The sequence below is a fragment of the Cydia pomonella genome, chromosome 9 (genome assembly GCF_033807575.1).
Source record: "Cydia pomonella isolate Wapato2018A chromosome 9, ilCydPomo1, whole genome shotgun sequence".
Classification (NCBI taxonomy): Eukaryota; Metazoa; Arthropoda; class Insecta; order Lepidoptera; family Tortricidae; genus Cydia; species Cydia pomonella.
In genome coordinates this window covers 20,772,706-20,787,259 of record NC_084711.1, presented here as the reverse complement: position 1 = coordinate 20,787,259, position 14,554 = coordinate 20,772,706, and the positions used below count along the sequence as shown (strand labels likewise).

Genomic DNA, 14,554 nt, shown 5'->3' with positions numbered 1-14,554 from the left:
TTTTTCAACAAAGCGATACCTATTAACCTAAAATATACTATGCTGAAGCGATTGACATCAAAATCAAAGTGATTTGTTAAGTTTTAGTGTTAATCATAGAAAAATTACCGTTATTTCGTTAGATTCGAAAAGCTATTCTTCCCTCTTAAATAAGCATAAAAATAAAGTAGGTCGGCGGTCCGGATACGAACCGCGGTCCACCATTTGGTCACCCCTGATCTAAGTTAGAAAGCCCACTTACCTGCGTCTGCGTGCTATGTATCAGTGTCCTTGGATCCTGATCCTGGTGTAGCTGTAACTGAAAGCGTGTGCGCGCGCGCCTCTCCAGCGTACGCCTGCGTTCTGGCTCAACATGCAGTACCACGTTGTTCACTACGTCGAGGAGCATCGCGTACTGTTAACAAACAATATAGGAAATGTCAAAAAAAAGATAAACAAAGTTATATAGATATTGTTGCTTTGCGAATGCGAATGTGCGCAGGTCGTGTCCTGGCTCGACAGCGGTGCGCGCAAACTATTTTCAAGTAAGGCATTTTGACTAGTACGAGTAGACAGCATTTCTCATCATTATAACATCCCGTTCTAAGGTTTCACATGTTTATGTACCAACTACATATTCCCTAATTCCTGTATTCGTATTCGGACAGTCGCATCGTGAACAGAATACGACATTCGTGACATCCCTGATGATGACAGATCCAAATGACATGAAATGACAGATGTTCGCTCCGTGTATGACTGTCGCGCCGCCCTAGTCGGTGTGGGTTGCTTATTTGACAGTTGGTGACCCACGAAACTTCATAGTTTGACCACGTCGTTCGTTGTGGACACATAACTAGCCACATACATATGCATATGATGATATTGATGACACAGGACGATGCGTAGGATGTCAATCGGAAATCAATAACTTAATCACGATTAAATAAAACATATAAGAAATGGCTAAAGAAATTCTGCGTTGTAAATACATGAAGTATCCAGTTAAAATTAACGCCTCTATAGTACGGTATTTGCACATTTAATAGTATTTACGATTCACTAAAAGTGGGAATGAGCAAAGAACAGAAGAAGAAAATAATAGTATTTACGATTCGTTTAACTCTAGCATTGGTAGTAATACTATACAATCGGATTACGTCATCACGAGACTCAGACCGCGTTGCGTAATGCGTAAGCTACACATTAGTTTCGCCAAACAACTCAAGTCTTCGGTAGTATAGTGGTAAGTATCCCCGCCTGTCACGCGGGAGACCGGGGTTCGATTCCCCGCCGGAGAGACTCTTTTTGCTTTTTTTTAATTAGTCCAAAGACTAGTGTGATTTTTTTTTTGTACAAAATATTATTTTGTCTCGAAACTGACTTTAGTGCTTTTTATTTATGTCAAACAGAATAAAAGGTCAATAGACAGAAAATAGAAATCGCTCACATTACTTGACTTTATTTTTATATAACTTTATTTTTTTTTACTTTTAAATAAACTATTTTCAGAAGAGATTTTTTTTTTTGAAGATATATTATTATTTATATTAAAAGACGGTTTTTTCGTCAGCTTTGGAGTGAAATGTTATTCATGTTACTAGCATGATTATCTGGTTTAGTTTTGAGTTACCTGCAGCGAGTTGGTGCACACGTCGAGGTCGTGATGCATGAGCGTGAAGGAGTCGTACGGCTGGGGGGCGGACGCCCAGCCCGCCGCGCCGCCTCCGCTAACTTCTGCTGAATCGTGGGACACGTAGTAGAATTCGCATGCGCAGCGGGACACGATGCGTTGGAGCTGCACAAATTACAACTTTGTTAGTATTTTTCTATGTATTTAAGTATTTATATACAAGGTGCCCGTGAGCATTGCGAGACATTTTAACTAAGCATTCCTGGTAGTATTTAGAAACTAAAATGTCATATAAAATTTTCTGGATAAGGCCTAGTTTCAGAGATAATGAAATGTTTTCGAAATCATTATTTCGCCTAAGTCGGTACAAAACACATTTTTGACTGCGGTATTGCCACTTTGAGGTCTAGTCTGGACATACCTATTGATTGACATCGAAAAATTAAAAAAATGTATTCGAGAGGCTACCCACAGATAAAAAAAGTTTTTAGTTAATTTTAGGTTATGTGTTTATCAATAGAAATTACGTTTTAAGTACAAAAAAAGGGAAAGAAAACAAAAAAAAATTTTTTTTGTCGAATTTCACAAAAAGTCATATAAAATGTTTTGCTTCTGTTGCCATCAGGAATGCACCGTTAAAATCTCTCGCAATGCTCACGGGCACCTTGTGTATATATATATATCGTTGTCTGAGTACCCACAAGTCAAGCCTTTTTGGTCTTCTTGAGCTTACCGTGGGACTTGGTCAATTTGTGTAAGAATGTCCCTATACTATTTACTTACTTACTTGGCTGGCGCGATGACCCAAAATGAGTCTTGGCCTCTTTGGAGTCTAAGTCTCCAACCAGCGCGAGAGCGACGTGCTCACTATGCACACAACGCCCGATGATACCTTGCGACGGGATGTCTACTACCCACAAGCCGTGGTACGTCAGGTAAGGTGCTGATTTCAAACTAAAAACCTCATATACATATATCGTCATATGTTAGAAAGAGACAACATTTAACAGAGTACAGTGTAAAAAATTAACAGTGGGCCGACGCCTTTGATGTTTGTCAAGGTCACCGTACCTACCTAAAGTTGTCACAGACTTACACAACTGCCCAAAAGATGAGTGAATACTAACAATGGCGCGTATGAAACTCAGGGACCGCCCCTCGAACCGCACGGTTGCCCTGTCTAGACGCCTTCGTCGACCGACTGTATTATTTCAGACTGTAACAGAGTTTTGCTGTTTGAAGTTACGAACCTGTGCAAGGCCAGCGTGCTCGCTGGGCCCGACGCAGCGCCCGATGACCCCCCCGGCGGAATGTCCGCTGCCGACAAGTCGCGGTACGTCTGGTAACGTGCTGATTTCAGCGCCGCCGCAACGCTCTGAGATCTCTTCTACTGATACCCATTGGATGTTTTCTGTTAAAATACGTTTAGTCGTATGTAGTTAGAAAATATAAATTTTAGGTTAATTTTAGAATTTGTCCAACAGTAGCGGCGCGTGGAAATTCTGGCTAGGCAACTCGAAACAAAAAAAAAACACGTAACTTAATATTATGTACTTTTTTTCATGATAAAAGTGAAGCGTGCGCTAAGTGTGTCCTTGGGCGCGACCTTTTGCAGTTAGTGAAGAACCACCTTTGCCATACTATTATTACACACAAAAAAAAATTCAAATTGTCAAATTAATAAACTTGAGACTACATAAAAGATTCTTGGATTTTGTATGTAAATATATCTTTTTTTTAAGGTTTTTTACAAAATTTAGTATTAATGATACTAAAATAAAATAGTACATTACGATACAAGTGCGAAAAATAGGAAATTCGAAACGAGTGGCGATAAATTAAAACACGACCGAAGGGAGTGTTTTAAATCGACACGAGTTGCGAATTACCTATTCGCACATGTATCGTACAACGTTTTACAGTACATATAGCCCTTTAAATGTTCGACACAGTAACATAATATGCTACTTCTCGCACTAGTGCTATAAAGTAGCCCCATATGTACTGTAATAAATATTTCCCCATTTATTCAATTCAATGTTTTTGTATGGCAATATTAAGCATACGCTCGGCAAGCGCCACTCGATTCAAAATATAAATCATACCAGTTTGTATTAAAGGTTTAAATTCAAATGAAGCAGTATGGTCATATAACTGACGTTATCGCGGCCGCGTAGACTCCCGCGGTCCTGTCACCAGGCTGTACCTCATGAACCGTGATAGCTAGACAGTTGAAATTTTCACAGATGATGTATTTCTGTTGCCGCTATAACAACAAATATGTACGAAAAAGTACGGAATCCTCGGTGGGCCAGTCCGACTCGCACTAGTCCGGCTTTTTTCATTTACGGGCGCCATTTTCAAAATGCATATATATAGCCTATGTCACTTGGTAGTGACATAATTGTGGTCAATTCTGACGAATTTAACGACACCTCATATGTCAAAAACTGTCCAGTAGTCTCGGTTGTAGGGCATGATAAAGAAATGGAAATACATACATACGTACGCTCGAAAAACATTACCCTCCTTCTGACGCAGTCGGGTAAAAATAAAAATACAAGACAGTTGAGGAGAGCGATCATTTTATGGTAACAGGCTCGCGTTTTAGATAAAGTTTTAAAAACACCGATTTAGGCAAAACACATACCGTCCAGCTGGTCTTTGTCGCCCGCGCTAACAGTGGCGTAGTACTGCATGGCCGACAACGCCCCGCTCCAGGCCGTGGCGGCGGGCGAACGACGTACCTGGTGTAAATAAGTCTATTTTTTTTTTTTATCACTTGTGGAAACTCCTAAGAAGGAGAAAATTGGGTTGATAGTTTATACTGTGTACGCGGCCTTGGGTCTTGTAATAGACAAAATAATGGACAAATGATTCGATACCCGTTGCCGAACTTCAGCACGCGCTGCACAGAGGATGACATAGCCGCGGCTCTCACAACCTTTCAGGACCACTTGCGAGTTTACTAACTCAACTGTGAACAAAATAAATTCTTATTAATTATCAATGCTTAGTAAATAACACATTTAAACATTTACATAAGAAATCCGTAAAATGAAAAAACAATTTCGAGAACTGTAGTTATACATTGTAGCGACATCTAGTAACCATTCACCGAAACATCACAAACTCGCAACAGCACAATCACACTCACAGCGCCATCTATCGAAGACCAACGTCAACTTTACAAAAGCGCCATCTATCGCCAATTTTACTTACTAAGGAACGCCGTATGAGCGTTTTCATCATCCAGAACATGACGAGGATGATGAGGATGGGATGGAGGCGTATCCCCTTCGGCGCCACTCAGGTCGTCACTGAATACTACGGGGGCTTCGCTGCCGGCTTCAGCCACTAAAGCTGCCAGCATTCCCTCAGCGTTGGAACCAGGGGCATTGCTTGACTATACGAAAAAAAATGAAATAATTTATAAATATTTAACATAAAAATCAATCACATCAGTTTTAGGTGTATTGATTACAAAAAAATTCAAAAAGAGTCTCTCCGGCGGGGAATCGAACCCCGGTCTCCCGCGTGACAGGCGGGGATACTTACCACTATACTACCGAAGACTTGGGCATTATGTCCAAATTATTGAATATATGTTAGAACCAAACATATGAAGGAAAATACGTTATTCTAAGTAGTATCTACAGACACTATTATGAAATATCGAAGAATGAGATACGATAAGTTCTCATATAGATATTGTATTGTATGTCGTATAATTGACAAAAGCAGTTCGATTCGGGCAACCAATGTCACTCAATGTGTCTTAATCATTCTTCGAATCCGGCCGTTAAGCAAAATTCACCAAATCACTCATGACATGACAAATAATTAAGTAGATACAACATCTTTGAATTTATATTCACAAAACCTTAGGTATATTTACCGCGAGCACTGCCTAGTATAACTTGAATTATAGTTCGCGTCATCCAAGATGACTCACAGATTTGTCAAATCTAACCTTTATAAACATGACATTACGACTCAAGGCACGCGTCTTCGTAAATGACACGATCTATACGCCTACCAGTAGTGGTGCTTATGCTGTTCAAATTATATAGCGCTCGTTCGGTTCTTAGTGAATATGAATAGCCGCATATATGGGACGGTCGGGACTGGTATCGGGAATCTAACGAAACCCGTTTATGGAGCAATTTTTTGTATGGATGTGTGCTGCTCGTTGTTCTCGTATATAATAACTATTTTTTTATACTACGTCAGTGGCAAAAAAGCATACGGCCCGCCTGATGGTAAGCCGTTACCGTAGCCTATGGACGCCTGCAACTCCAGAGGTGTTACATGCGCGTTGTCGACCCTAACACCCCGCACCCTCGTTGAGCTCTGGCAACCTCACCGACAGGAACACAACACTATGAGTAGGGTCTAGTGTAATTTGGCTGCGGTTTTCTGTAAGGTGAAGGTACTTCCCCAGTTGGGCTCTGCTCTAGATCTGGAATGACATTTGCTGTGCTGTGCCCTACCACACTAAGCGAGATGACATTCCCAGTACCCATACCTCTCTTTTGGACATAGTTTAAGGATGTCCTTAAACTACGAATTGTACCCGGGTCCTTTGGACGCAGTTTAAGGACATACCCGCGTCCTTTGGACGTAGATTAAGGACATAACCGGGTCCTTTGGACGTAGTTCAAGGACATACCCGGGTCCTTTGGACGTAGTTTAAGTACATACCCGGGTCCTTTGGACGTAGTTTAAGTACATACCAGGGTCCTTTGGACGTAGTTTAAGGACATACCCGGGTCCTTTGGACGAAGTTTAAGGACATACCCGGGTCTTTTGGACGTAGTTTAAGTACATACCTGGGTCCTTTGGACGTAGTTTAAGGACATACCCGGGTCCTTTGGATGTAGTTTAAGGACATACCCGGGTCCTTTGGACGCAGTTTAAGCTCAATGGATTAGGTTTTGAATAAAACATGATGACTTACTTGCGACGAAGCAGGCGGTGGAGAAGCGACATCGCCTTCTCGCTGATGTTTCGGTGATGCGTCCAGCCTATCTTCTTCTTTGAGCGCTTTGGTTGAGAGGTTCTTTTTCAGTTGCTGTAAAATAAAATAAACTTGTAGTATTATCAAAGAGAATTTGAAAACTTTTAGAACGCCATTTGACTTTGATCCTTATTCTTTCACTGGTATGTGTTAAATTTGTTAAATATCAAAAAATCTATCTTTAATTTTAGTTAAACCTTGACAGATATCTCACCTGTGTTTTAATATAAGTGTCGATGAGCGCGAACGCCAAGTCCCTATTAAGTTTCGTCCACGCTCCTCGTAGATCGTGGACGGCCAGGCGGTGTGTCGGCGCGGACTCGGCGTCGCCACATTCACGTCCGTATGAAACTCGGCGAACGGACAGACAGTAGCATTTCTCCATTGGTGCGGGCTTCAGGGCTAAGGTCTGGGGAAAATAGTCATTCCAAAAGGGGTTGGCAACTGTCAAAGGTATATATGCATAGATGGCGCCACGGTAACTTGCCCCTTTCTCTAGTTTTGTTCTATGAGATTTGGCTTAAAGGGCTTGCTGGATGCCATAATCTTGCTAAAAAATTAGAATTTGACACAATTCTAGAGATTGACATGGCAAGCTATGCTGGCGCCACCAGTACAACACTTCGACCGGCCACCCCATTGAAATATATTAAAAAAAAATAACTCAAAAAAAATATATTTCTCATACATATATGTGTATGTATGTATAAACTCTTTATTGTACAAAAAACAAAACATAAGATGGCACAGGATAGGCAGTACAAAGGCGAACTTATCCCTTTAAGGAATTCCTTCCAGTTAACCTTTTGAGTAGATGAGAATTAATGTATTTTACTTTCCTCGTATTTTAAATGAAAAGTAGAGTATTTAACTTGGGTGAAAGGCACCCATTCTGACTCGGAACTATTGGCGCCAAAATATCTCCACAGAAATAAATAGTAAATAAATATTATAGGCCAATTTTACACAAATGGGTGCCGTTCATCGCTTGGTTAATAACAATGTACTATTTAACAGATAAATCGCGTAATTTCCAAGGATTGATAAATTTCGAGCGATTTTTCAACTAACTGTAAATACACATATGTTTAATCTGACTACTTAGAGCCCGGTAACGATTTTTTTTTTTATACTACGTCGGTGGCAAACAAGCATACGGCCTGCCTGATGGTAAGCAGTCTCCGAAGCCTATGTACACCTGCAACTGTACACCTGGAATTGTACACCTTTTGTTACGTAATATCTAAATAACAAGTATAGGTTTCTATTAGCACGTTTTTTCATCTTGCCTTTTAATGATGAGGAAGCAAGCGGGCGCCGGTAATAGGTGCACGAGAAGGGATAGTTTTTAAAAATTCATCAAAAAATTATGGTAGTATATTACAAAATGATGTATAAGAACAGTCAGCAAATGTTGTAGATCGTTTAAGTATCAAAATTACGTCGAAATTAAGTCAATTTTCAGAGAAATTGTCACTTGTTTTGAAGTAATTTCTGGAGAAAATTGATTTCGTCTAACTTTCATTGACACTACTTCAAATTTATCATAACAAAAATGTAGTTTATTAAGGTTGAAGTACAGGATATGTGTAATACAAAATTACCATTTTTAGCAGTCCAAACTTTACGAAATTTACAAATAAGATCGACAAAATCACTGCTTGACGCGCGTTTACCTAAACGTCCATCAGAAAAATGTCATTACTAATTAAGTAAGTTTTTCAAAAAAAAAAAGATTTATTATAATGAAAGATAACAAGACGTGCTAATAGAAACCAGTACTTGCTATTTTTAATAGTTAACAAAAGGTGTACAATTTCATGCGCTAAATCTATCAATTTGACATTTCTGCGACTAAAATCGATAACGGCCTCTTAACTACAATCTCATGAAACATTCCTCTGATTACTCCTTTTTAGATAATCCACTAACTGGCGCATCCCTGCCGGCGTTTTCAACCATATCTCCGTGTCGTTAAGGTCGCAATTCATTTAGCCTATTGTACCGTTGGCTCGGGGCATTGTTACTAGAATACTCGTTAGAAGCAAAAATCAGTGTTAAAACCTTAACTCGAGACAAGATAACAGACAAATGTAGACCTTACAACTTAGACAGTAAAGTTCAAATTCGTCTTCAGCTCACCTCATCACCGTCCCGATCATCAGGCATCGCTGCCGGCGTTTTCAACCATATCTCCGCGTCGTTAAGGTCGCAATTCATATAACCCGTCGTCCAGTTGGCTCGGGGCCTTCTCACTAGATTATCGCTAGTTTTCACAAGGGACAGTCGATGTTTTGAACCGCAGGTGACCCGGACTCCGAGCATCTCTATACCACGTTGCATAGATGAGGAAGACCAGTAAAACACCTGAAATATTAAATTAAATATTCAAATTGCTGGCAGCCTATGGATGTATATGATGAATTATGGGCTTTTTATAATTTTTATATTTTTTTTATTGTTATAATTTGAAACGTAATAAATATAAGAGCCTCGGTAGAGAGTACCATTTTGTACCTTTTGGCGTTGAAACTCTAGGTCCATGGGGTCCCAGCGCGCACAAGTTTTTTGGAGAAATCGCGAAACGTCTGGTTGACGTAACTGGTGACCGAAGAGCTGGCGGCTTCCTCGCACAACGTATCAGTATTGCGATACAACGAGGAAATGCCGCCAGCATCCTTGGTACAATGCCTCAAGGGCCTATTTTAGATATAAGCTAGTTATAGTAATCATCTGTATATATCCATTATGTATATTGTTATTGTCAATAAATAGATTATATAATTTTTATTTTTTAATTAGTAAAGTTTTTTAGGGTTCCTTAGTCAACTAGGAACTCTTATAGTTTCGCCATGTCCGCCTGTCCGTCCGTCCGCGGCTTTACTCCGTGATAGTTAGTGCTAGAAAGCTGCAATTTGGCATGGATACATAAATCATGCATGGCGACAGAACGGTAAAATAAAAAAATATAAAAAAAAATCTCCCATTGAAAACGTTTTTTTTTTTTTGTTTTAACCCGGGTATCGTTGGATAGTTCTTTTAAAAGGAATAAGGGTCTCCGGCAACATATTTTTTTCGGAAATAATCGCTCCGAAAGACAAATAAATGTGTACTACCCATTAAACTATGGGTCCAAAAAATATGAAAAATATCTTAAAACAGCTTTCAAGTACTTTCAATGAAAACTATAGCGAACATGATCGGTCCAGCCGTTTTTGAATTATTGCAAAAATCTTCTCTTCTTAGTAAAAAGACGTACAAAGCGCTGCGAAGGGCCCTTAATTCAATTCTTTATTACAGATAACAAATGATCCATATTACAATAAAATGATTAAAATAACGCAAATTAAAAAAAAAATGATTAAAATATTAAAATTAAATTTAAATCCTATACAAATAAAAAGGTACATTTTAGCGTTACATATAATCACAAAATAAATATTAATAATGATTAAAATTCTGCCTATTAATTAATTACATGCAGATTATCCCAGTGTCTAGCTATAGGAGAGTCTAAACTGCTAGCGATCACGTCCAGAATACTATGTTACTATATCTTAATGTTTACAAGTATAATGTACGGTATGATACTAATAGCCCCCGTTTAGCTTATTCTGACAGAATGGTAACTACGGAACCCTACATGAGCATGGCCCGACATGCACTTGGCCATTTTTTTGTAAATATAGTTTGCCGCGGGCGCTGTGTCTGTGAGAACTGTGTCTGTTTTATGTTTGGGCAATGCAATGTTACAAAATACCTATAAACACAAAAAAAAATACTTAAAAAAAAACAATACTTAAGACTAACTTAAGTCTAGTCAAAAAGACCCCCCCGAGTTGTCCCCGGCGCAAAGGTACCCATAACGCTAGCCGCATTGCCACGTTGAATGGCGATGGATAACCTTTGCACCAGGTACGAACCCGCGCGGGCGTCAGACCCCCGTTCCCTCATTCGACGTCCCTGCGCGATACCTATATCGCACGTTTATGGTTTTCACCGTCAGCTCTATCGTATTACTGCAATGTTCTGCCGCTAGAGTGCAGCACTAGCACCTATCGTATACCATACCATAGAGTAAATTATACATACTGTACCTTAAACTGTTTTTTGACAAATTTTCACAGATAATACAATATGATATTGATGAATACATAGGGCCTACCGGGAAACGCAAAACTCGAAATTTAGTTATTTGCCTCTTTATCGCTCGAATGTGCAAGAGTGACAGAGAGGTTAGATAACGAAAATTCTATTTTCTTGTTTCGCGGTAGACCCTCAGATTGTGATAGATTGCGGATCCCTTTGTTTGACATAATTATTGAAAGTCATAATGTAATGATTGTCAGATTAGATTATCATTAATCATAATTCTGAAACGGTTACCTATTTTATAGATTAGGTTTGTTTTATGTCAATCCTGAAAACTTATGGGAAATAATTAATAATTTGACGACCGGTTTGGCCTAGTGGGTAGTGACCCTGCCTACGAAGCTGATGGTCCCGGGTTCAAATCCTGGTAAGGGCATTTATTCGTGTGATGAGCATGGATATTTGTTCCTGAGTCATGGGTGTTGTCTATGTATTTAAGTATTTATAAATATTTATATATTATATATATCGTTGTCGAAGTACCCACAACACAAGCCTTATTGAGCTTACTGTGGGACTTAGTCAATTTGTGTAATAATTTCCTATAATTTTTATTTATTTAATAATAGAGACCCGATGTATTGTGGTAGTGGCGTCCCCCTACGCAAAGTTTCGCGTAATATTCCCTATTGGTTATGGTCAAAGTATTTGTTTCAGCAACTAGCTCGCAACTCGCTCTTACGTTTTACGGTGGTGTCTTGAAACTTCAATTTACATTACTCTGTTACATTGTAAATTATGCAATGTTACCGCGGCGCTGACCTAGCGGCAGTGACGAAATAACTGCAGTTTGCGCGGTTTCACTCGTGTCCGCTTACACTCGCTTTATTGTGTCTCGAAGCATCTACAAACATCTGACTGCTGCCATCTTACTCCTGTCAGCGTGTCCTGACGCTCTCTCTCCCTCTCTCTCTATCTCTCTGTATATATATCTCTCTCTCTCTCTCTCTCGCTCTCTGTCTCTCTCTCTCTCTATCTCTTTCTGTCTCTCTCTATATATCTCTCTTTCTCTTTCTCTCTCTCTCTCTCTCCCTCTCCCTCTTTCTCTCTCTCTCCCTCTCTCTCTCCCTCTCTCCCTCTTTCTCTCTCTCTCTCTCTCTCTCTCTCGCTGTCAGAAACCCAGAAATCTGCGGCAAGCATAGTTGTGTGCGAAACTTAAGGTAAATATTACCTGCAGGTTGTGCAGTGTGACCGCGGCGCTGACCTCGCGGTAGTGACGAGACAGCTGCAGTTTGCGCGGTTTCAGGTTTTGAAACACTCGTCCGCGGCGTGTGGGCCGAGTTACTCCTGACAGAATCAGTTTTAGACTCTCGAACCATCTGAAAACGTAAATATTTATCTGTACCAAAAACCGAACCGACAGCGCGAAATAACACCTCCTTTCGGCTTTTCTCGGAACCGTTCGGCTCAGCATTGCTCCAAGCAATTATTAGGGTTGGCACAACTTGACGTTCCTATTCGTGCACGACCACAGATAAGATAATGACTTGAATTTTGACAACCCTAAATAGCCGAAAGGGATAGTGCCATACATTAGAAAGGGACAGCATGATTCATCTCTGAATCGCTGTCAAACTTCGGTTTTGTAGGAAGTGTCATTTCTGTACGGGAGTATTATTATAAATAATAATACTCCCGTACAGAATAAATTTATTCTGTGGTAATAGTAACTCTATGGTCAACAAAGACTAAAATAAATAATTTATTATTATTATTTATTATGCTTCAGCAATTCCACTTCACCAAAAGGCGCTTTCTGAGAGCAATTCCGTGAGTTACTATCAGAATGACCTAAATCACTATTTAATAGACATACCCTATTAGGGCCTATCCTAGGATCCCATCATCAGATCCCAGATCTAAGAGTGGGACTATTAGTAAGATTTTTTTATACAACGTCGGTGACAAACAAGCATTCGGCCCGCCTGATGGTAAGCAGTAACTATGGACGCCTGCAGAGGTGTTACGCTTCACGCTTGTCTTTACGTTTTCATACAACATTTTATTTTTCTTCGAGAAATACATAAAAACACATCCCGTAGAATGAAGAACCGGTACTTTTTTTAATTAGATTAAAACTAAACTTTACCTTAAAGTACTTCCATATAATAGTAGAATAGGTCCGTCCCTCTCAATAGGTTTTGTTTCCATACTTATGTGCAGGTCCAGATTCTGAGACCGGAAGGCTCGGTACGAATCATGTTCCTGAAAAAAAAACCAGTACATTACTTTAAGGGTTTCAGGAAATTTACAAGTAGTCTAGCCTCCTAACGCCAAGCCATACAAAAAAAATCCAAAATTTGGTAATGGAATTTGAAACTATAGTGTTGGAAATAGAGTTTATTTTGTTTTGTTTGAATATTTAACGATACAAAACAGTTGCCTTTGTTTTCTGTTGTAATCGACAATTATTTTAATTTCATCGAACTGAACAAGTACTATAGCTAGGACTGTGAGCCTTAGGAGGCTGGTTAGTAACTAAACAACGAAATTAAATTAGGTAACGAGTAACAGAAGTACAAACAAAACCATAATAAAATAACAAAAACGAAGCATTACCATTACCAAGAAAGTTTAGCTCTTGAATGAATATATAAATTCCTATATCGCATGTTTATGGTTTTCGTCTTCAGCTCGAATAAAATACCCCCTCATTTCATACTTTTCAAGCCACTGTTAAAAGTCCATTTTAAGGATAGGAACAGATGATAATCAACGGCAATTCACATTTGACAGACGCTTATCCACTCACTAGCTTTTGGTAACTGTAGTTACCAGCAGTCACTTTATTTTATTATAATAATAGAAGTCACTGAAAAATATGAAGCATGTGAGTGGCTATGAATAACGCTAATAACATTTACTGATCGTTGTCGTAGAGGATGATATGTGAGAGTACCCAGGTTTCGTAGAGAAACTGGGTTATGTGATTCGGTTTGAAGTTGAACGTACCTGGTTGCTGGAGTACTCCGGTAACCGCGTCGGCGCGCACGGCGCCGCGGCGCGGTGGTCGCGCGGGTCGCCGACGCACAGCCAACCGAGTTTCACCGACAGTTTGAGGGCTGGAACCCGCAGCACGCGGCAGTCATCGTATTTGCTGGCGGTACGGACGAACACGTTCAACTCGCCGAGGAAACCGAGTTTGCCTGGAATTATTGCCACAATTATATTCAAAAAATATTTCTCGGTTTCGTCGTTGTTCTACTTAATCTATTACAAAATAAGATCAAATGTTTCAGAAATACTAAAATGTGTAGGTATTTGGATACGTTTATCGTAATATTTTGTGAGCCTAGCGGTAAGTTTACGATAGAGACACAATTATTTCAACTAATTTATAGCATATAATTCATGATTTTCGAAACGGGTAATTACTGTTTTTTTATTGGACCAGTAAAGTGGTGTAAAGTAACAATTCAGTAACAAAATTGACCATCCACACCTTGCACCAGCACTGTACCCAATACTACCACGCTTGCATCCAACCTTCTGACAAGTCTGTCCACGCCAATTCCACTTCTTCAGTAGTATTATACGGGTCCAGCGACACATGAAGTAAGTATGTAAACTTCAGAAAATTTGCTGTTAGTCTTCCATGCATTATTCTAAAGTTGGCCGTGCTTCCCTTATGTAAATAGTGCACAAATTTCCACTTTACTTGTATCAAACCTAATTAATCATAATTGGTCCAATCAAGAACAAAATCAGTCCATGTGAGCTCTATCTTTTAAGTAATATTATAAGGGTCTAGCGACACACAAATGAAGTAG

General features: G+C 39.5%; 1 protein-coding gene and 2 non-coding genes across 3 annotated transcripts in view; 1 reads left to right on the top strand and 2 right to left on the bottom strand.

Moving 5' to 3' along the window:
• LOC133520940 (protein hobbit) overlaps positions 1-14,554 on the bottom strand; it is a 56,973-nt gene that overhangs the window by 13,841 nt on the left and 28,578 nt on the right. The window contains exons 22-33 of the mRNA XM_061855647.1: positions 13,737-13,930; positions 12,874-12,989; positions 11,956-12,103; positions 8,775-8,999; positions 6,847-7,041; positions 6,573-6,686; positions 4,835-5,018; positions 4,498-4,589; positions 4,263-4,359; positions 2,863-3,023; positions 1,613-1,777; positions 242-394 (exon numbers count right to left, since the gene is read on the bottom strand). Of these exons, the coding sequence (XP_061711631.1) occupies positions 242-394; positions 1,613-1,777; positions 2,863-3,023; positions 4,263-4,359; positions 4,498-4,589; positions 4,835-5,018; positions 6,573-6,686; positions 6,847-7,041; positions 8,775-8,999; positions 11,956-12,103; positions 12,874-12,989; positions 13,737-13,930 (1,844 nt within the window). The remainder of the gene's footprint in view (positions 1-241; positions 395-1,612; positions 1,778-2,862; positions 3,024-4,262; positions 4,360-4,497; positions 4,590-4,834; positions 5,019-6,572; positions 6,687-6,846; positions 7,042-8,774; positions 9,000-11,955; positions 12,104-12,873; positions 12,990-13,736; positions 13,931-14,554) is intronic.
• Trnad-guc (transfer RNA aspartic acid (anticodon GUC)) lies at positions 1,209-1,280 on the top strand. Its single transcript has one exon. It is a non-coding gene; the product is annotated as a tRNA-Asp (tRNA).
• Positions 5,116-5,187, bottom strand: Trnad-guc (transfer RNA aspartic acid (anticodon GUC)). The gene has a single exon. It is a non-coding gene; the product is annotated as a tRNA-Asp (tRNA).